The sequence below is a fragment of the Eschrichtius robustus genome, chromosome 10, assembly GCF_028021215.1.
Source record: "Eschrichtius robustus isolate mEscRob2 chromosome 10, mEscRob2.pri, whole genome shotgun sequence".
Lineage (NCBI taxonomy): Eukaryota > Metazoa > Chordata > Mammalia > Artiodactyla > Eschrichtiidae > Eschrichtius > Eschrichtius robustus.
In genome coordinates this window covers 21,759,283-21,783,125 of record NC_090833.1, presented here as the reverse complement: position 1 = coordinate 21,783,125, position 23,843 = coordinate 21,759,283, and the positions used below count along the sequence as shown (strand labels likewise).

General features: G+C 39.7%; 1 protein-coding gene across 2 annotated transcripts in view; it reads right to left on the bottom strand.

The window, feature by feature from the left end:
- The window catches only part of SUSD1 (sushi domain containing 1), a 136,028-nt gene that overhangs the window by 54,462 nt on the left and 57,723 nt on the right, over window positions 1-23,843 (bottom strand). For both annotated transcript variants that reach the window (XM_068552905.1, XM_068552904.1), the window contains exons 9-10: window positions 22,319-22,428; window positions 19,029-19,221 (exon numbers count right to left, since the gene is read on the bottom strand). In XM_068552905.1, coding sequence (XP_068409006.1) covers window positions 19,029-19,221; window positions 22,319-22,428 — 303 coding nt within the window. The remainder of the gene's footprint in view (window positions 1-19,028; window positions 19,222-22,318; window positions 22,429-23,843) is intronic.

Sequence of the window (23,843 nt, the reverse complement as noted above, 5' to 3'; positions counted from 1 at the left end):
TCAGAGAGGGACTCTCACTCTAGGTCCCCTTCTCTCCATCCAAGGGTTCACAGTTTGAACCACAGGCAGGTTGAACCCATGCTGAGCTCACTGGGGAGAAAAGGATCCCCAGTAAGAATACAGCTCATCCTGAGTCCCTTCCTAACCCACTCTCTGATCCTTTGCTATGGAAAGTAAGTACATGCCCCTCATTCAAATATTCCTCCTTTGCTCCATTTTCAGTGGTCACTCTGCCTTCTCTCTCTCCTTTCCCCACCCACAGGGCTTCTAAGCTAGAAGCCTGAAGTTGAGAAACCAGACCTGCAAGAATGCCTCAGAGAAGAGAAAATTTGGCTCTTAGTTCATCAGATTTTTTTGAAACTTTGTTTCCGTTTCATTAATGTGGGCTAGCAACTCTGGGCAAAATCAGTCATTACTGTATTTCCTCAGGGCTCCCATAGTCCCCTGCAAATACCTCAAACTACATTTTATGCATTGTAATATTATGTATGTATTATTATGCATGTGTGTATCATGAGAGACCATGTCTTGTTCATCTTTGTACTCCTAGTGTCCAGGACAGTGGCGGGCACAGCATTCCTGGTTGTTTAAATGTAAACAATCAGCAATAAGGGGAAAGCTAAGCAACTGATATCATATTAACCAAATAGAATACAGGTACTCTGAATAAGACATGGTCTTAATATGTATTTAATCTAGGAGTTACACCCTATATCAATAAAACAAAAATATGAGAGTATATAATAAATGTCATAAGGTAAACTTAAGTAACAGTTAACATTTGATAGATGCTTATTGTGTATCAGGTACTGTGCTGGTTCTCCATATGCATTAACCCATTTAGTCTCACAACAAATTCATGACATTATTCCCATTTTTACAGTTAAGGCAGCTTAGACACATAGAGGTTAAACAACTTGCCCAAAGGCACAGAGATGGTAAATAGCAGAACTGAGATTTGAATTTAGATAACCTGACCCCAGAGTAACTGTGCCAAACTCCTACCAATATTTCTTCCTGAAAGAGAGTATGGGAATTTAGAAAGAAGAAAACTTACCTTCAGTTGAGGGGATCATGAAAGAAGGGAATATAGAAACTGAAGAAAAGAAGAGGGGAGTGGGTTCCAGGTAGAAGAAATGGCATGAGCAGAGAGATGGAGGGGGAAAGTTAGCACTTAAGAGTTTATTACAGATTAGACTTCCAACTAGTTCAAGGATAACGGTGGCCCCTTAAATCCAAATCTCTCCACACATTCTCCAAAATATTCTTCAGATCAACTGGAAAAGCAAATAAAGCAACATAAAACCAATGCTGTCATCACCACTGGAAGACAGAGAATACTACAAACTTTAAATTACCCTTTAATGGAAAAATAAATACCAAATTCCAGCAAAGCTTTCTCTCAGTCTCCCACAAGTCATTCTAGAGACTGAGAGGGCTCTAGAAGAGCCCTGTGAAAGAGAAGAGGGAACAAAGGGCCCAATCGTGAGTTAGAGTCACTCCCAGAAAGAGAAATTCCACCTTAAGTATGAAAATACTGAAAAAGAGACCTGGTATATCAGAGTATTGACTACAAGCAAAGGATGAAAAGTCTGTGAGACTTCTATGAGACCTCTGGGAGGGAGCTGTGAAGGAGGAAAAGTTTCCACACACTAGGGAGCCCCTTCACTGCCAGGGGTGGGGGGTAGGGGGAGAGGGAGGCTTTGGAGCCACAAAGGAGAGTGCAGGTAGTAGTATGAGAAAGGCGTTGCTTCTGGGAAAGAAGAGGATAAAAAGGAAGGAATAGGTGTTCTTTGGAAACTAAGTGCTGACAGGAAAGACAAGTGCAGGGGAAAGACAAGATCCTACAAGTCAAAAGAGAACCCAAAATAGAAGAATACAGAATTCATTCCCACCCTCACCAAAAAAACAAAAACAAAAATATCCTTTAAAAGAAACTGCCCTTCATTCAGTGACAGAAGAAGGTACTCTTAACCTAGAAATCTTCTTGACCCTCACAAATGACCAATTCTGTCTGTGGAATTAATAAACAAAGGAGTGTTCATTTAAAAACAGAAACAGAAAACTATAATCAAAACATTTCTGCTTGTGAAAAACTCCACTTTAAAAAACAACACAAAATGGGGGGGGGGGGAAACCTGTAAGACAATAAACAAATAAATATCCTCAAACAAGCCTTTTGGAATACAAACAAAACACCTTGAATTAGAAATTCAAACATAAGAACAGAATGAACAAAAAGCAGGAAGGAAATGAAACACAAGTGACTGAATTCAGGAAAAAAGCAAAGGAAAAGACAAAATCACATCAGAAATAAAGACTAAATTTCATGGTTCCCAAAGAAGGATAGATTAGAATATAAATGTATTGAACAAATACAAGAAAACCACCAAAAAGAATAAAAATGAGATTAAAAAGGAAGTAAAAAGGATCAAAAATAAAGTGGTTGACATGGAATATAGGCAAAGATCCAACATATGTATAATTAAATTCTCTAAAGAAGAAAAACATGGAAATAGAATATTTAAAACTATAATCCAAGATAGCCTTACAAAAATAAAAAGACCTGAATATAAATACCGGAAGGACCCACCAGATACCTGAGAAAACTCACCCAGAACAATCAGCACTAAGATTTAGCTAAGTAAAACTATTAGACTTCAAAGATAAAGAGAAACTCCTCAGCATCTCCACTCAAAGAAATAAACAATTAAGATCCAAAGGCAAAAGAATTAGGCTGCACCAGACTTCTCAAAAGCTACATAAAAAAGCAACAAAAGAAGTTATTTTAAGGAAATTCGAACAAAGAAAGTGTAAATCAAGATTTTTATATCCAGCTATGCTATCTTTCAAGTATCAAGACCATACAGAAACAGTTTTAAACATCTAAGAACTCAGGGAATACTGTACTCTTGAGGAATCTACTAGAAAATGAGCTTCATCCAAGAGGTAACTGAAGAAACTTCAGTAAAAAGACTGATGGTGAGCATCTGATATATTAAACTGTAAATCTAAGACTAAAATAAAGGTGGGGCAAGATGGAAGGATAAAATATAAACAGTATATGTTCTGATAAAGTAGAAATAAGGCAACTGAAAAATTGAGAGGAGAAGGAATAAAGAAAAAGGGAAATAGAATAGACTAGTTTGAATGTTATATAGGCAATACATGGAAGTTACAGTATGCCATTTAAAAACTTACAAACCAGGAGAAGATGTTCAAGATGGCAGAGGAGTAAGACATGGAGATCACCTTCCTCCCCATAAATACAACAAAAATACATCTACATGTGGAACAACTCCTTCAGAACACCTACTGAATGCTGGCAGAAGACCTCAGACTTCCCAAAAGGCAAGAAAAGCCCCACGTACCTGGGTAGGGCAAAAGAAAACACACAGACAAAAGAATAGGGATGGGACCCCTACCTCTGGGAAGGAGCTGTGAAGGAGGAAATGTTTCCACACACTAGGGAGCCCCTTCACTGGTGGGGAGGGGGGGTGGGGGGGAGGGAAGCTTTGGAGCCACGAAGGAGAGTGTAGCAACAGGGGTGCAGAGGGCAAAGTGAAGAGATTCCCACACAGAGGATCGGTGTCGCCCAGCACTCACCAACCTGAGAGGCTTGTCTGCTCACCAGCCAGGGCGGGTGGGGGCTGGGAGCTGAGGCTCGGGCTTCAGAGGTCAGACCCCAGGGAGAGGGCTGGGGTTGGCTGCGTGAACACAGCCTGAAGGGAGCTAGTGAGCCACAGCTAGCCGGGAGGGAGTCCAGGAAAAAGTCTAGACCTGCCAGAGTGGCAAGAGACCATTGTTTCGGGGTGTGCGAAGAGAAGGGATTCCTTCCCAGAGTGCCCACAGAAGGCAGAGCACTGTCTAAACGAGCTCCAGAGACAGGCATGAGCCACAGACATCAGCTTGGACCCCAGAGATGGCATGAACTGGTAAGGCTGCTGCCGCCGCCACCAAGAATCCTGAGTGCAAGTGCAGGTCACTACCCACCCCACCCCCCCAGGATCCTGTGCAGCACGCCACTGCCAGGGTCCCGTGACCCAGGGACAATTTCCCCGGGAGAACACACGGCATGCCTCAGACTGTTACAACATCACGCTGGCCTCTGCCACCTCAGGCTCACCCCGCATTCCAATTATGACTACCATACCCCTCCCTCCCCCTGGCCTGAGTGAGCAAGAGAGCCCTAATCAGCTGCTGCTTTAACCCCCTCCTGTCTGGGTGGGTAACAGACTCCTGAGGGTGGCCTACATGCAGATGTGGGGCCAAAACCAAAGCTGAACCCCAGGAGCTGTGCGAACAAAGAAGAGAAAGGGAAATTTCTCTGTGCAGCCTCAGGAGCAGCAGATTAAATCCCCACAATCAACTTGATAAACCCTGCATCTGAAAAATACCTGAATAGACAATGAATGTTCCCAAAATTGAGGTGGTGGACATTGGGAGCAACTGTAGACTTGGGGTTTGCTTTCTGCATCTAATTTGTTTCTGGTTTTATGTTTATCTTAGTTTAGTATTTAGTACTTATTGGTGGATTTGTTTATTGGTTTGGTTGCTCTCTTCCTTTTTATATATATGTATATTTTTTTAATTCTTTTTCTCTTTTTCTGAGTGTGTATGTGTATGCTTCGTTGTGTGATTTTGTCTGTATAGCTTTGCTTTTACCATTTGTCCTAGAGTTCTGTCTGTTTGTTTTTTTCTTCCTTTTCTTCTGAGCCAGGGGGCTGGCAGGGTCTTGGTGCTCCGGCCAGGTGTCGGGCCTGAGCCTCCGAGGTGGGAGGGCTGAGTCCAGGATATTGGACCACAAGAAACCTCCCCACCCCATGTACTATCAATCAGCAAGAGCTCTGCCAGAGATCTTCATCTCAGCACTAACACCCAGCCCCACCCAAAGGCCAGCAAGCTCCAGTGCTGGATACCCCATGCCAAACAACTAGCAAGACAGAAACACAACCCCACACATTAGCAGAGAGGCTGCCTAAAGTCATACTGAGTTCAAAGACACTCCAAAACACACCACCGGACGCAGCCCTGCCCACCAGAAGGACAAGATCCAGCCCCACCCAACAGAACACAGGCACCAGCCCCCTCCACCAGGAAGCCTGCACAAGCCACTGAACCAACCTCACCCACTGGGGGCAGACAACAAAAATAATGGGAACTACGAACCTGCAGCCTGCAAAAAGGAGAACCCAAACACAGTAAGTTAAACAAAATGAGAAAACGGAGAAATATGCAGCCGATGAAGGAGCAAGGTAAAAACCAACCAGACCAAACAAATGAAGAGGAAATAGGCAGTCTACTTGCAAAAGAATTTAGAGTAATGATAGTAAAGATGATCCAAAATCTTGGAAACAGAATGGAGAAAATACAAGAAACGTTTAAAAAGGACCTAGAAGAACTAAAGAGCAAACAAACAATGATGAACAACACAATAAATGAAATTTAAAATACTCTAGAAGGAATGAATAGCAGAATAACTGAGGCAGAAGAATGGATAAGTGACCTGGAAGATAAAATAGTGGAAAAAAACTGCTGCAGAGCAGAATAAAGAAAAAAGAATGAAAAGAATTGAGGACAGTCTCAGAGACCTCTGGGACAATATTAAATGGACCAACATTCGAATTATAGGGGTCCAAGAAGAAAAAGAGAAAAAGAAAGGGTCTGAGAAAATATTTGAAGAGACTGTAGTTGAAAACTTCCCTAACATGGGAAAGGAAATAGTCAATCAAGTCCAGGAAGCGCAGAAAGTCCCATACAGGATAAATCCAAGGAGAAGCACACCAAGACACAAATTTATCAAACTATCAAAAATTAAATTCAAAGAAAAAATATTAAAAGCAGCAAGGGAAAAGCAACAAATTATATACAAGGGAAACCCCATAATGTTAACAGCTGATCTTTCAGCAGAAACTCTGTAAGCCAGAAGGGAGTGGCAGGACATATTTAAAGTGATGAAAGGGAAAAACCTACAACCAAGATTACTCTACCCAGCAAGGATCTCATTCAGATTTGACAGAGAAATTAAAACCTTTACAGACAAGCAAAAGTTAAGAGAATTCAGTATCACCAAACCATTTACAACAAATGTTAAAGGAACTTCTCTAGGTAGGAAACACAAGAGAAAGAAAAGACCTACAATAACAAACCCAAAACAATTAAGAAAATGTTGGTAGGAACATACATATCAATAATTACCTTAAATGTAAATAGATTAAATGCTGCAACCAAAAGACACAGACTGGCTAAATGGATACTAAAACAAGACCTGTATATATGTTGTCTACAAGAGACCCACTTCAGACCTAGAGACACACACAGACTGAAAGTGAGGGGATGGAAAAAGATATTCCATGCAAATGGAAATCAGAAGAAAGCTGGAGTAGCAATATTCATATCAGACACAATGGACTTTAAAATAAAGACTATTACAAGAGACAAAGAAGGACACTACATAATGATCAAGGGATCAATCCAAGAAGACAATATAACAATGGTAAATATTTATGCACCCAACACAGGAGCACCTCAATACATAAGGCAAATGCTAACAGCCATAAAAGGGGAAATCAACAGTAACAAAATAATAGTAGGGGACTTTATAACACCCCACTTTCACCAATGGACAGAGCACCCAAAATGAAAATAAATAAGGAAACACAAGCTTTAAAAGACACAGTAGACCAGATAGACTTAATTGATATTTTTGGACATTCCATCTAAAAACAACAGAATACACTTTCTTCTCAAGTGCTCATGGAACATTCTCCAGGATAGATCATATCTTGGGTCACAAATCAAGCCTTGTTAAATTTAAGAAAATTGAAATTGTATCAAGTATCTTTTCCACCCACAACACTATGAGACTAGATATCAATTACATGAAAAAAACTGTAAAAAATACAAACACATGGAGGCTAAACAATACACTACTCAATAACCAAGAGATCACTGAAGAAATCGAAGAGGAAATTAAAAAATACCTAGAAACAAATGACAATGAAAACACGACGACCCACAACCCTACCTCAAGAAACAAGAGAAATCTCAAATAAACAACCTAAACTTACACCTAAAGCAATTATAGAAAGAAGAAAAACAACAACAAAAAAAACCCCAAGTTAGCAGAAGGAAAGAAATTATAAAGATCAGATCAGAAATAAATGAAAAAGAAATGAATGAAACAATACCAAAGATCAATAAAACTAAAAGCAAGTTCTTTGAAAAGATAAACAAAATTGATAAACCATTAGCCAGACTCATCACAAAAAAACGGGAGACGACTCAAATCAACAGAATTAGAAATGAAAAAGAAGTAACAACTGACACTACAGAAATACAAAGGATCATGAGAGACTACTACAATCAACCCTATGCCAATAAAATGGACAATTCGGAGGAAATTGACAAATTCTTAGAAAAGTACAACCTTCCAAGATGGAACCAGGAAGAAATAGACAATATGAACAGACCAATCACAAGCACTGAAATTGAAACTGTGATTAAAAATCTTCCAATAAACAAAAGTCCAGGACCAGATGGCTTCACAGGTGAATTCTATCAAACATTTAGAGAAGAGCTAACACCTATCCTTCTCAAACTCTTCCAAAATATAGCAGACGGAGGAACACTCCCAAACACATTCTACAAGGCCACCATCACCCTGATACCAAAACCAAACAAAGATGTCACAAAAAAAGAAAACTACAGACCAATATCGCTGATGAACATAGATGCAAAAATCCTCAACAAAATACCAGCAAACAGAATCCAACAGCACATTAAAAGGATCATACACCATGATCAACTGGGGTTATCCCAGGAATGCAAGGATTCTCCAATATATGCAAATCAATCAATGTGATAAACCACATTAACAAACTGAAGGATTAAAAACTATATAATAATCTCAATAGATGCAGAAAAAGCTTTTGACAAAATTCAACACCCATTTATGATAAAAAATCTCCAGAAAGTGGACATAAGGGAACCTACCTCAACATAATAAAGGCCAAATATGACCATCCCACAGCAAACATCATTCTCAATGATGAAAAACTGAAACACTTCCTCTAAGATCAGGAAGAAGACAAGGTTGCCCAATCTCACCGCTATTATTCAACATAGTTTTGAAAGTTTTAGCCACAGCAATCAGAGAAGAAAAAGAAATAAAAGGAATCCAAATTGGAAAAGATGAAGTAAAACTGTCACTGTTTGCGGATGACATGATACTATACATAGAGAATCCTAAACATGTTACCAGAAAACTACTAGAGCTAATCAATGAATTTGGTAAAGTAGCAGGATACAAAATTAATGCACAGAAATCTCTTGCATTCCTATACACTAACGATGAAAACTCTGAAAGAGAAATTAAGGAAACACTCCCATTTACCATTGCAACAAAAAGAATAAAATACCTAGGAATAAACCTACCTGAGGAGACAAAAGACCTGTATGCAGAAAACTATAAGACACTGATGAAAGAAATTAAAGACGATACAAACAGATGGAGAGATATACCATGTTCTTGGATTGGAAGAATCAACTGTGAAAATGACTATACTACCCAAAGCAGTCTACAGATTGAATGCAATCCCTATCAAGCTACCAATGGCATTTTTCACAGAACCAGAACAAAAAATTTTACAATTTGTATGGAGAAACAAAAGACCCCGAATAGCCCATCTTGAGAAAAAAAAAACGGAGCTAGAGGAATCAGACTCCCTGACTTCAGACTATACTACAAAGCTATAGTAATCAAGACAATATGGTACTGGCACAAAAACAGAAATATAGATCAATGGAACAGGATAGAAAGCCCAGAGATAAACCCATGCACCTATGGTCACCTGATCTATGACAAAGGAGGCAAGGATATACAATGGAGAAAAGACAGCCTCTTCAATAAGTGGTGCTGGGAAAACTGGACAGATACATGTAAAAGAATGAAATTAGAACACTCCCTAACACCATACACAAAAATAAACTCAAAATGGGTTAAAGACCTAAATGTAAGACTGGACACTATAAAACTCTTAGAGGAAAACAGAGGAAGAACACTCTTTGACATAAATCACAGCAAGATCTTTTTTGACCCACCTCCTAGAGTAATGGAAATAAAAACAAAAATAAACAAATGGGACCTAATGAAACTTAAAAGCTTTTGCACAGCAAAGGAAACTATAAACAAGACGAAAAGACAACCCTCAGAATGGGAGAAAATATTTGCAAACAAATCAACGGACAAAGGATTTATCTCCAAAATATATTATCAGCTCATGCAGTTCAATATCAAAAAAACAAACAACCCAATCAAAAATTGGGCAGAAGATCTAAATAGACATTTCTCCAAAGAAGACATACAGATGGCCAAGCGGCACATGAAAAGCTGCTCAACGTCACTAATTATTAGAGAAATGCAAATCAAAACCACAATGAGGTATCACCTCACACCGGTTAGAATGGGCATCATCAGAAAATCTACAAACAATAAATTCTGGAGAGGGTGCGGGGAAGAGGGAACCCTCTTGCACTGTTGGTGGGAACGTAAATTGATACAGCCACTATGGAGAACAGTATGGAGGTTCTGTAAAAAACTAAAAATAGAATTACCATATGACCCAGCAATCCCACTACTGGGCATATACCCTGAGAAAACCATAATTCAAAAAGACACATGCACTCCAATGTTCACTGCAGCACTATTTACAATAGCTAGGTCATGGAAGCAACCTAAATGTCCATTGACAGACAAATGGATAAAGAAGATGTGGTACATATATACAATGGAATATTCCTCAGCCATAAAAAGGAACGAAATTGGGTCATTTGTAGAGACATGGATGGACCTAGAGACTGTCACACAGAGTGAAGTAAGTCAGAAAGAGAAAAACAAATATCGTATATTAACACGTATATGTGGAATCTAGAGAAATGGTACAGATGAACTGGTTTGCAAGGCAGAAATAGAGACACAGATGTAGAGAACAAACGTATGGACCCAAGGGGGGAAAGCGGGGTGGGGGTTGTGGTGGTGGTGGGATGAATTGGGAGAGTGGGATTGACATATATACACTAATATGTATAAAATAGATAACTAATAGGAACCTGCTGTATAGCACAGGGAACTGCACTTCGCTGTACAGTAGAAACTAACACAACATTGCAAAACAACTATACCCCAATAAACATTTTTTTGAAAAAGAAATTATATCAAATTAAAAAGTCACGGGGCTTCCCTGGTGGCGCAGTGGTTGAGAATCTGCCTGCCAATGCAGGGGACACGGGTTTGAGCCCTGGTCTGGGAAGATCCCACATACCGCGGAGCAACTAGGCCCGTGAGCCACAACTACTGAGCCTGCACGTCTGGAGCCTGTGCTCCGCAGCAAGAGAGGCCGCGATAGTGAGAGGCCTGCGCACCGCGATGAAGAGTGGCCCCCGCTCGCCGCAACTAGAGAAAGCCCTCGCACAGAAACGAAGACCCAACACAGCCAAAAATAAATAAATAAACAAATAAAATTAATCACACCTGCAAAGTCCCTTTAAAAAAAAAATTAAAAAGTCACAAGGAAATGAAATGAAAAAGAACATCTTGTAGTTAGCTTTCCTTCTCATTGTATTACTGGATAGAGTAGACTCAGAAGCAAGCGGTCTTTGATTTCAGCCGAGAAGATAGTCTTGGAGCCTCTTTGTCTGTACACATGATTAGAATATCGTGGCCCTGAAAGGAATGAGATGAACCCATTGCTTCCAGAGCCATTTAAAACCCATTTAGTGATGGGCTCCAATTCCAAATAACTTATTCATCTTTATATACCCCATGGGTATGGTTCTACCTAGCTCGATCTTACAATGTCATTATCTTATCTTATAAAGAACAACCGTTTACTCTTCCCAGTTTTGGCATGTTACAGATGATTGGATATTCCATACAAAATATATGCCAATTTCTGGCTTGGCCAACTGCAAGTATGAGTTTCTCAGGCTGATGGTTTATAAGAGAAGCAGGCTGCCTTCAGACATAACTTTTCCACTACAGAATACTGTTACAATATTTATCATTTTGTGGGAAAATATCAGAAGCAATGTTTAAATATTTAGCCTTTATTATCTTTTGTTTGGACTTCGATTCTGTGAACAGGAATCAGTTATGCAGAAAGTTTTATAAGGTCCCTGTAGATCTCAAATTATGCATGCTGTTAGAAAACCTGCCATCATAAGCCACCTCATCAGTTAGGCGTTCTACCAGGGAATAGAGGAAAAAAGTGGTCTGTCCCTTCTTTAGATTTTTTTTTAATTTACCAACACTATTTTAGAAGTAACTAAATGCATGCAGTCCTCTGCTAAAGAGAACAGAAAAACCAGTATTCTCTTGATCATAAATGATATGGTTTTAAAACCTCTAATTAGGAGCAACCTAAATAGACAGTTGGTTTTGCAGGGTAAATATCGTTGGAAAGAATGGCTACAAGTCAACTATTTTGAAAGCAAAGTTACTATTTTTATAACCCCTCTATAGCTCTATAAATAGTGGTATCATTTTATTATCCTTTAGTTGTCCTTGATGTACATTTCAATTTGTCTTAGAAGGATATAACATAGTTTAAAGTTGGGAGTTGGACTGTTATTTTGTTGAAATTTTTCTTAAGACAAGTTTGGTATCTAGTTACAACTACCATGAGATTTTCAAGCTAAAAGTATGTGGTCACATTATATGGAGAGGAAATGGGATTCAACCATGGAGAAGCAGATTCATACAATTCCCTTAGCTCAGCTCCCTAGTCTCGGCTCCACCTACTAACCGAGGTGGCCAGCCTTCTTTTCAGGCACAGATTCTTGTTATTCAACTGGCAACACAGACCAACTGCTCCCTTGGTACGGATGGAAGAGGATTGTCTGAAGCACAATGGCCCCATCATTTATCAAATCTGAGTTGAGAGAAACAATATTTAGGAAACATTGCCCGAAAAACATGGACTCCAGTCATTCCTCCAAATAATCTAAAATAACCTAATCCTACCCCTGAATCAAGCCAGGTCAGCAGAGCACAGGCATTTCTAAGGAATCTTTCCTTGTCCACCCCACAATGAATTGTGCTTTCCTCAAATATAATGAGCCATGTTGAGGGATGATGTAAGAAACAGCATCATAAAATCCTCATAAAATGCTGCTCATACATGGAACTATTTATGAAACCCCCCAGAATCAGAAATTCCTATCTGATCGTGGTGTTGAAAATAATTGTACTTCTCCCAAAAAACACTGCTTTGTTGTAACCTTATGGATAATATAATGGCTCCCTTTCTGACTGGATGGGTTGAAAACTTAAACCTAAACGTGTGAGCCACTAATGAACAAGTAAATAGGTTATAAGGATACGAACTATTCTTAGCTTTATCCGACATCTTTTTTTATGTCCCTGACTTTGCTTTCATTCTTCTTTAGGTTACCTATTTAACTTATTTTCTTTTATTTTATATACCTATGCAGGTCACTTAAAGTCCTTCCTAGAAAAAAGATGGGATATAAATTTAAAATTTTGTTTAAAAAAATTCTATATTTAATATTAATGTAATATCACAAAGGAAAAGATCAATAGATTGCACTGCTTAGAAATCTAAAAACATTACATGTCAAAAACACCATAAAGAGAATTAAAAGAAATGATAAAACAGGAGAAATATTTGACACAAATATTAAACTCTTACTATATGAATAAGTTGTATATATCAATAAGAACACAAAATTGAATAGATAAATAAAATAATGATGGTAAATAGATCAGTCAAGAAATTTGGATGTTGAAATAAATGAATTTGAAGGAACTTAAAATTGCTTTCCTAACATAGACTCCTAGAACTAGAATGGACCTTTCCTGATCAACCCTCTAACATTACAGAGGTCATGTGTGTTCAAGGCTGCTATTTACCTGTCTTCCCATTTTTATAAAGGAAAGGACAATTTTGGCCTCTCTCCACTCCCTACTCACTAATCCTCAAGGAATGAACAGTAAATATGTAATCTGACAGGTAAGAAGGAGACTACTATTCCTTGGGTCACATTTCCTAGTGGATGGAGTTCATACATTACAGGTCACTGCCCAAAAAAGATGCAGATTTTTGCTCTCTGGGACCTGCCTGCGCTTAGGCACAAGGGGCATGTGTATCTCCAGTCTCCAAGAGGTAAGTAACCGGTCTTTGCCCACTCCCTCTCCTCAGATCTTCAGCCTAAGTCTGCGTGGGTAAGCCAGGCAAGGTCCCCATGAAGATCCAACTGCCCATACTTCCATGGGGAGAGGCAGTAGAAAACCCCATTTGGCCATTTCTAAGCCTCATTCTCCAATATAACTTTTAGTACTAGAAACTGTGTTAGGGGTAGTTCCTGGGAACTTGCTCAGGCAATAAAGCTGATATTTCCCTTCTCATTTGTCAGCCTGCAGGAAGGAGGGGTAAGATTCAGTCTCTCTCCCCTGCAACATGTGAATACACTGACTGGGACTCTGAGTTTATATAAAGAGAGGAGCCGCCACCGGGGAGCAAAGCACCATCAGGGAAGATGGAGGCTCTCGGTCTCTATAGCTGGAACTGCAAGAATAGATGAGGTAGATATTCGATTACCAGGAAAACTTCACAAATCAGGCAAAACACACAGGTTTCTTAGGCATGAGCACTTGGAATTATTTTGGTTATCACTTTTTTTTTTTTTTTTTTTTGGTCTTTCTCTTTATCGGGTCTTTTCTTTCAAGTGAGGGCTTTAAATTGCCCAGAAGTAGCTCAGGTCTATGTGGTTAGAGCAGTGCTGCTCAAATTATGGTCTGGCAGCATCAGCAAGGCCTGGGACTTGCTAGAAATGAAAATCTGGGGTCTTCACTCCAGGCCTGCTGAATCTGAACCTCTAGCATGGAGCCCAAGGACCTGTGCTTTAATAAGCTCTCCAGTTGATTCTTTGTTCGCTAACGTTTGAGAAGCACAAAGAGAGCATTAGTGGAAGATTTTGATAGATTTTAGAAAGCATTTGGGGGAGCCTGACATTAGCAGACAACAGGAGATTAGCTGCCCAAAACTCTGTCCCTCTTTATCTTGTTCAGAAGAAAGAGATCTGAGAAAGACTGAATCCATGGTTGGTCTACAGGCTCAGGAGTCACCCCAACACCACAGGCTCTCAAATTGCTCTGGATTGTTTTACAGAGCCCCAGACTGGGGATTCTACACCAGGGATTCTTCTTGGGTGGAGAGGATAAAATCCAGTGGGATTTTACAAACTCAAGTGCTGGGAAGGAGTCATAAAAGGTGTAGGCCTAGAACCCTCTGAGATTTGCCCAGCCTCTGAAAAAGGAATGAAATCAGTTTACAAAACAGGTTTTGATCTTGCAAATGGGACAAGATTAGGAGAGAATGGAATAAAGTGAAGGAAAGCACACCAAGGAGGAGAAGAAAATTTGAAATCATATTAGCCCAGCTAGAAAACTATGACAAGGAAAAGGAGCTATATCTAAACGTAACTGTTCTAAAGAGATTAGAAAAGTAGAAATATTTACTAAGTCAGGGAAATGGCTGAAAATCATCAAAGAGAAGAATAAAGGGACTATTTTGGAGAACAAATTAAAATGACCCCCCTAAAAGGGTACCCAGAGTCAGGTATTATTCTATCAAAAAGGATCCTCTTACAGTTTTAAATAGGGAACCCAGAGTAGGCATTAATGGAGAACTCTTTAATAACTGGAGTTGTGGTGCTATGTAGTTACAGAAAATGTGGACATATTTAAAAAGAGAAATACTAGAAGGATCAGTGTAGAATTCTTCAGGTATCATTAAATGAATTCCAAGGTGGCATTGTCCTTACAGATGAAAGAGAGGGTATAGCCCAGGCTATAAGGAAGCCTGCCTGGGAAATGCAAGGATTTAGAACTTGAAAAGAAGGAACAGAAAAGCAGAGAAATGTTAAGGAGGATCCAGGGAGCATGACCCTTGATCAGGGCTGAGGTTATAGGCTGAACTGAATAAAAATAAATACCTCCTAATAAAAGGGAAAGGTGGGCAGAATTTACCTGAACACTGGGTGAACGTGGCACCATTCTTGCTCTATAGAGACCTCACAGGCAGAATCGAAAGTAATATGTTAGGAGAACAAAAATGTAAGTATGAAAACAAAAAGCAAATATAGAGAAGGAAAGTCCTAACACCGAGCAAATGTATTAGCCAGGCCTGGGGAGGAAGAAGGAACAGAAACAGCTGGCATGGAAGGTTGAAAGCTTACTACTCAGCTGGCCTGCCGGAGCAGTAGGAATACTTAGAAGGACCTGGAACACTGGACGATTATCTCTCCCGATGCAGAAAAGGAAATGGTGGCAGGAAAGAATGCTTCAGTTCCCATCAAAGAAGCACAGGCAGTTCAAGTCTCAGAAATTCAGTTCTAAGGAAAGGTGGGGCTTGGGTGAAAAACCACTAAAACTAAGGGACTTCCTAGACCTCATTAGACCAGTGAAAACACAGGTTCCAGAAACTCAACAGCAGCTCAAGGATTAGCTGAGGGTAATATTCCAGGGAAGACAAGGGAAACCTCCTAACCAGGAAGCAGGACTCAGAAGCAAGGCATTCAATAATAGGAAGCCACGTTGCTCAGAATTAAAACAATACTTAGGATCTTTCTGGGGATAGAGAAATTCCGAGAAAACAGCAGGAAACTGGGAGTGTGAAGGAGGCAGGCATGCAAGACAATGCACTTCTTTTTTTTTTTAGTTAAATATGAGTTTATTGCAGTACTTTTCTCCTCATTTGGCATGTTCCCTCCTTCTTTTTTGTTGTTGTGGTATAATTAATTTACAATGTTGTGTCAGTTTCAAGTGTACGATTCAGGTATACAATTTTACATATATATCTATTCTTTTTCAGATTCTTTCCCATTATAGGTTATTACAAGATATTGAGTATAGTTCCCTGTGCTATACAGTAGGTCCTTGTTGTTTACCTACCTTATATACAGTAGTGTGTATAGGTTAATCCCAAACTCCTAATTTATCTCTCCCCCTGCCCTCCCGCTATCCACCCCCCAGCAACCATAAGTTTGTTTTCCATGTCTGTGAGTCCATTTCTGTTTAAGACAGTGCATTTCACTTGAAGAGTTTCCTACTATAAATATGGGATGTCCTGCTCACAAAGAAAGGAGGCTCTTTCACTACACAGATCAAGATCTTCAGCAATGGTGGAGGGTAGGTAGAAAAAGGGCTCAAAGGAGACATGAAAATAAAAGGTTCTAAATACTTGGGATAGACACCAAGAAAGACCTGGAACCACCATTGGCAAAGTTCCAAAATTTTCAAAAAGCATAAATTTCTTTCCCCCACAACAGATGGGAAGCCTGGTGTCAGACTGAATCCAATAACCTCAGGAGAAGAGATTTCCCAAATTAAGTTGAAATTCACAGGGGGTGGACTTCAGACAGCTGAGTAACCTATAGAGGCTGTCACATCACATGCTACATTATATGCACTACTGATAATCTGGGGTCCACATTGCAAAGGATGAGGTAACGATAGTCTCACTTTCTGAACTTGACACCATGGCCCCCTCGTTATACTCAAGCTAGAGACCTCATCTCCCACCACTTTCTCCAGCTCACTCTGCTCCAGCCACGCTGGCTCCCTTGATGTTCCCAGAACATGCCAAGGACATGCCTGTCATTTGGTGTTCCCCCCCACTTCCTTCAGACCTGTGCTTACGTGTCTCTTTATAATAGAGGCCTTCCCTGACCATCAATTGCCACTCCCTTTGCCAAGCTTTATTCTTCATCTTACCACTTAGCCCCACCTAATATCTGATATATTTCCTTACTTGTTTATCTGTCTCCTCTCCAACCTCCTGACTCCAACCCCATGACAACTGAGTCTGTTTTATTGCTGCTACATTGTCAGCTATCAGAACCTGCCTGACACACAGTAGATAAGAAATGAACATTTATTAAACGAATGCATTTACACACCCATTACATTTGAAGTTTTTGCTCACGGTCCAAGGTTGAAAAAAGCAAGGTGGGTCTAGACTGACTTACGCACTAGGTTCTAGGAACAAAATTTTCCTTTTTTTCTTTTTAAGCACTAAATATTTAGTAAAAAGCAGTAGATGTACTGATTAAAAATGAGGGCCCTGGAGCCAGAATGCCTGTATTCAAATCCCAGTTGTACATCTCACTAAGTGTGTGATCTTGGGCAAGTTGCTTACCTTCTCTGTGCCTCATGATCTTTAATCTGTAAAACGGGAATAAAATAATGCCGTCCTCAAAAGGTTGGGTAGGTTTGGGTTGACCGAAGGATAGCACTTTGAAAAATGCCTGGACATCTTCAGTGCTCAATAAACAAAGCTAGTATTGTCATTATCATTATTATGTACTAGGAACCTTTCTAAACATTTTACTTGCATTACGTCACGTACGAATCACTCAGAAGGTAACTGAGGCCCAGGTGCAAGAAGAACGTATCTAAGCCATTGGCTTTTCTTTTTTAATTGAGATGAAATTCACACAACATAAAATTAACCACTTTAAAGTATACGATTCAGTGATATTTAGTACATTCACAGTGTTGTATAACTATCACATAACTTTGCTTTTCTAAGTTTTGTATCTCTGGGACTCATGTTGAGAAATGGGACAATGAAACTTGGAATAAGATTAATTCAACTTTGGAGGTACCTAAGAAGTAACATCTACTACAAAAAAAAAAAGATTTATAGGATGTAACAGCTAGAACACACTCTCTGTCTCAGGGAGGCCACTGTAACGGAGGCTTAGCAGAGAAGGCACTGGGGAGGAAAGAACCTGGGACTTGAGTGCCTTTACACGTTAATTTACAAGGAGAGGTGGGTGTTATTTTTAGACTTTAATTTCTCTGAGGATTTAATAATTGGAGGAAATGCATATTCAAACTGTGAGCATTATTCTGTAGCCAGAAATGTATGTGGGGGCTAGGTTTATGCTGTCAGGAGGTCTTCATCGTGCAACCTCTGCTGATAAAAGGCACAATCTGAGATGAAAAATACAATAAAGAGTGAATTTTCAGCCTCCGGTACTGCATGGCCCTCATCTGTATCTACTGCATTGCAGAACTTTCCAAGTACAAAGACCAACGTGCCCACTACTGACCCACAAAGATCAGTCGGTGAACAGGATAAAGGCCTCAGGAAGGTAGGAGCGAGACCTATCTTATTCTACTGTTTCTTTCAATGGTTGCCCATAAATTTGTCCGTTAAACCCAACTGATGAGGGACTTCCCTGGTGGCACAGTGGTTAAGACGCCACGTTCCCAATGCAGGGGGCCCAGTTTCCATCCCTGTTCAGGGAGCTAGATCCCACATGCATGTGGCAACTAAGGAGCCCGCGAGCCACAACCAAGACCCAGCACAACCAAATAAATAAATAAATATTTTTTTTAAAAAAGCAACCCACCTGATGAAAAAACAAAAGAAATGGTAGAGACTTCTGCATCCTTCCCCACTAGGGAGGGCTGTGGAGTTGACACAGCCGCCTCTGGCTTCCTTGCAAGCAACAGGAGAAGGAGCCTGACCTGCTTTAGGCCACTGTTCTCTGTGTAGGGTTAATGTGCTCGTACGGCGCCGTCAGGAGGCCTCCTTGTCCTACCCATGTCCAACACACTGCAGCTCACGTTTCTGATCTCCTGGAAGTTAGTTCTAGTTGCCCAAAATGACTACCCTTAGGGTTCAGCTGTCTTAAATTTGAGGTGAGAGATAGGAAGCCTTACAGTATTCTCAATCCATCGCTCCCAGGAATTCCTGAGTAAAGCAGTCCACTCCTGGTCTGTACCGTCTCTGAGCCAGAACCCAAGTGGGAAAGGGGAGAGGTGGTAAGATTCAGGGACCCTGTGCCCCAGAAAACATTAGTAGTTTGTTAGAACTAGAACCCAGGTCTCTTGACTCTGAGACTATCATTCTTTATGCTGCCCCATGTTGTACAGTTCAATACACATATTTAACTTGTTGTCTTGAGATACCAAACAGAAAGACATCTACACCCACCTGCTGGTGCGGTTGTTATTGTTATTTGCACTGAGTGCTGCTCGGGAGATCCCAGGAGGGTGACATTCACTGTGTACTCAGTTGCTGGATACAGATCTAAACACACCACTGCGGTTTGTTCCCTCGTTGTGAAGTTAAATGATGTTGCGTGATAAAAATTATGCAGATACCGCCTTTGACCTAGAACTTTAAACTGTCGTGAGATTAAAAGAAAGCGATGCATTAAATTCATTTGGCTTGCAGATGTCTAGACTATAAGCAAAATGGAAAGAAAGCATGAAGGTTCCTTCTACTTGTCCTCACGCACACAGAACTATTTTTAATACAATAGCAGGCTAAACTGGACAAGAACTTTACAAAGCTACCCTACGTACCCTATTCAACCTTCTTCTCAACCAGCTATAAGACTAAGCTTAAAATGCATAACTACATCTCAGATGGATGAAATGTCAGGCTATTCTAAAGTAACCCCTTGAGCCTTCCCAGGTGAAGGAGACTGTACTGGAGTTACTGGGCAAAATTCTTTTCATTTCTTTTCATTCATAAGGAATCCATAGACAAGCCTCATGGAACAGACTTTTTACACTGTATGAGGACTACCCCAAATTATGCATTCAAAGCAACTGAGTCACGGTACTTCACTGGAGCCTTCCTATTAGAGTTCTGGGAAACAGTTTTTGGTCCACAGAGTCATCACACACACTGGTAACCTAATAATGCTCTAACCACTGCCAACTCAAGATGTATGTATAATACAGGGATTTATAAGAGAAAAAAAAAAAAACATGTGAAGGTCCCAGAAGTAATATGATCAGCCCTTGATCAATCAATGTGTTTTAGCTGGATGTACATGTTTTTAGTGTTTCCTTTGATGCTTGTGTCATTGGCTATTCCACCCTCTACCCCTTCCTCATCACTGTCATTCTTCCACAGACATCCAAGACCCTGGCTCATTTGGGAGATTCCTCTCTCCCCCAATTCCTAGCATTCTCTTGAGTAACATAAAGGTCCTTATAGGTAAGCCATCGAAACTTGGCCTCAGAGTTGCTTGAGTTCAGTGCTGTGAAGTTCCTCCACTCCGCTTCAGCTACCCACATCCATCGCCACGTCCTCGACTGTCATCCTCTGAGTTGCTCCACCAAGATCTCACAATTCCTTGTTCTTCTGGACCACTCATTCCCACTCAGTCTGTCTCTCTCAGGAAATCCCCCAAGATTTCCTCACTCAAGATTTTCTACCAATATTTTAACACCCCCATCCTCATCTTCCCACCTATCTTGGATACCATTGTCTATCACTTCCACCATTCTCTTTGCCTGATACCCTCAACACCCTTGCCGCTTTGTTCTCAATTTCACCCATTCTTGAAAACTCAAAGCCCTGGGCCAATCCAGATGTTTGACTTCACCACTTCTGCATTCAGACTGCTGCCCTCTGCTGGAGAAAAACCTCACAACTACGGAGGCTGCATTTCTATACAAAGTCAGTCTCATCCTAAACTACATGTAGTTCAGTCTATAAACAAAAAATTACTTTCTAGTTAACAAACTTTGGATCACACTGTCTGTACAATTTTATAATATAGTCCTTTTACTTAACAACATATTAGAAAGTTTTTCTGTATCATTAATTCATTCTATAAATAGACAGACTGCCTATTATTTGCCAGCCAGAGTATACAGTGTTGGTTATACAATAGTAAATAAGATACAGGTCCTAACCTCAAGGAACTCACAGGTAAGTATCTAGGCAAATAAAATACCCAGGGATAAGTGTTATAATACATGAAGCTGGAGGAGTACCCAGGAGGGACACCTGACCCTCCTCTTTGGGGATCAGGGAAGGCTTCCTCATCTTAATTGTGCACTGAAAGAGAAATTAGCATTAACCAGGTGAGCTGGGGATGTGAAAAGTAAGGGTAGGAAAAACAATTCAGAGCAGGGACAGCGTTTGGGGGAGGAGGTCAATGAAGGCCTCCCACCAGGGAGATGACTGAGCTGAGTCATTGAACTCTTTAATCATTCTAGTGTAGGACATGAAGTGAGAATCATTTATCTTCTTAACCAAGTAGTTAACCAGTTGTCCCAGAACCATTTATTTCTGTACCCATTCGAAAAATCATCTTTGTTTTATATTAAGTTATTTGGGTACCTGAATATATTTCTAGGTCCAGTGTTCTTTCCAATATTAAAATGTGAATATTTCACTCACCTGCTTAAAATCCTTCAGTGCCTCCATATAGACATAAAAAATAGGATCCAAGCTTAAAAGTACAGGATACAGGGATGATCACTATCCAGATTTTTGCCTCATCTCCTCCTACTCCCCTTTGCTTTCTCTGTTCCCCAAGAAAGCCACATTCTCAATTATCCAATAAGCTATTCGACTTGCCCACACTGCCCTTCTTCACCTCATCCAACATCTTTTATCTGGTTAATTCCTACTTACTGTTTATGACTCTGCAATGTTTTTGCTTCTTGTTAAAAAAATTGTACCTGGACATGGGGACTTCCCTGGTGGGCCAGTGGTTAAGACTCTGCGCTCCCAATGCAGGGGGCCCAGGTTTGATCCCTGGTCAGGGAACTAGATCCTGCATGCTGCAACTAAGACTCAGCGCAGCCAAATAAATATATTTTTTTAAAAATTGTACCTGGACATATATACACATACATACAGTCTCCTATTCCATTTATTTACTCTTTATCAAAGCTCTCATTACACCATATTGTAGTTGTCTGTTTACTTGTATGTTTATATTAGTTCAAATAGAATTTCCAGGTCCTAATACATGATATTCTTTTGGTAAATGGTTAATGAATTAATTCTAATTTAATACTTACTTAGTCTACTCTCTGCCAGATGATTTGCTAGGCACTAAAAATGATACAAAAGTAATAAATTTCAGTTCCTGCCTGAATATACTTACAATTTTACTTGAGATTTGTGATGTTTATAAATTCAAGTTAAGTGAGGACCAAGAGCCCTGCAATAAGTTTCTTAAAAACCCACATCCGTGTGTGAATTAGATGACAAAATAAGCTGCAACTATAAATGAACCAAAATAAAATATAATACATGTGAAATACCAGACAGAGAAAATGATAGCAAATCACCCAATAGTGTCTTCCTTCAATTTAGTCCCTCACTTGCAGCCATCTCACATTCACCTCTAGAAACAAAAATCAAACAATCTAGAAGTTCATTCCATTAGTGTTTTTAAATACTCTGGAGAGCACCCAAATTTTTAAGTGACACAATTCATTAACGAATAGCATAAGAGATCTTCTTACTTGGTACATTCGTTCTGATCCAACTTTCCTAGAATGCCTGTTCAATTTCAAACAAGCTTCATTATGTATTGAAATATTGAAAATCCTGTCATCTTCTAAGAGATCATCACCTAAAAGATAAGAGAGAACACAGGGAAAGGTTGCATCTTCTTAGCAAAACATACCATGGCCAAGGACAGCTGAAACTCCGAGAGCCAACAGAGTGTTTAACAGCAGAAGCATCAAATCTGGCTTCAAGTCCTAGCTCTACAACTTCTTAATTGCATGACCTTAGCTAAGTCACCTAACCCCTCTGAACCTCAGTTTCCTTATTTGTGGAATCAAGTAATCAGGTTTGCTTTTCTTATATCATAGGCTGTTGAATCAAATGAAATAATGCATATTTTAAAACTGTTGTAAACTAACAAGGCTGTGAGATTTTTAGAGAGTTAATTCTATCACTTGGATGGCCCATAAGTAAAATGTCATGAAGGTAAGTATATCAATAGCCAGAAAGTCTGAGAATAAGGAAAAAGCCGAATAAAAGTCAAAGGTCAGGGATTAGAACTCTCAGAGCAGGTGTTTCCAACCTAGAAGATGACCAGAAAGTAGATGACCAGGCAAGATGTTTATTCTCACAGCAGACAGTATTTCAAGAGCTACTCAGATGAGGCAATGAAATAATCAGAGAGCTGATATATTTGCCTCGCTATATAGAAAAAAAGTCATTTCATGCCTCCTGCAGCCTAATTCATTCCTTCGATGTTCTACTTCCTTAATGCAGGAAACGAAAAAAAAGAAGAAGAAGAAGAAATTTGTTACTAATGAATTAAAGAACCCACAGAGAGTCTAGTAGTACCATGGCTAATTTTCAAGGAAAAGCAAATTTCCTAACAAACAGGTCTGTACATTTTCTACAAATGAGAAAAAGTTAAATGTCTACAGAGAGAAGCTTTTTATTACTATAAGATAGTTATATTTCTCCCACGGGAGTCTTTGCTACCTAAGAAGTAATAATGATAACAATAAATTATTCTACTCAAAATTGGAATTGTCCACAGCATTTTAAGTATCACTGACATAGGCAGCACCAGGCAATTAGCTGTGGGAGAAAATATTCTTGGTTAGCTCTAACTGGAAAATGTAAAATATAGTTATGAGAGAGAATTTGAAGACCTATCACAATGTGCTCTCTGTTATCTTCATAGCTTTCATTTTCAAGATTTCATAAGCACACCAGAAACAAAAATTTCCCCATGTACGCACATGATTTTGAGGTATACCAAATATATGTACGTGAGAAATACCACATATAGTATATGTCTGTACACAAACAGAGCATAAAGCAGAAGTATTGTCTGCAGAGTTCCCATCTCAATACGATTTTCCCACTTATAGCCATTATAGCCTGAAAACAAAGGCATCTGGCTCCCACTTCCCACCTCCAACCCTGACAGAAGTGACTGAGAATAGTGGAAATGGGTCAAAATTTGCACCTGGGTTGGAAAGAAGGATTGACTGCCATCCATAAGGCAGAAACATGAAG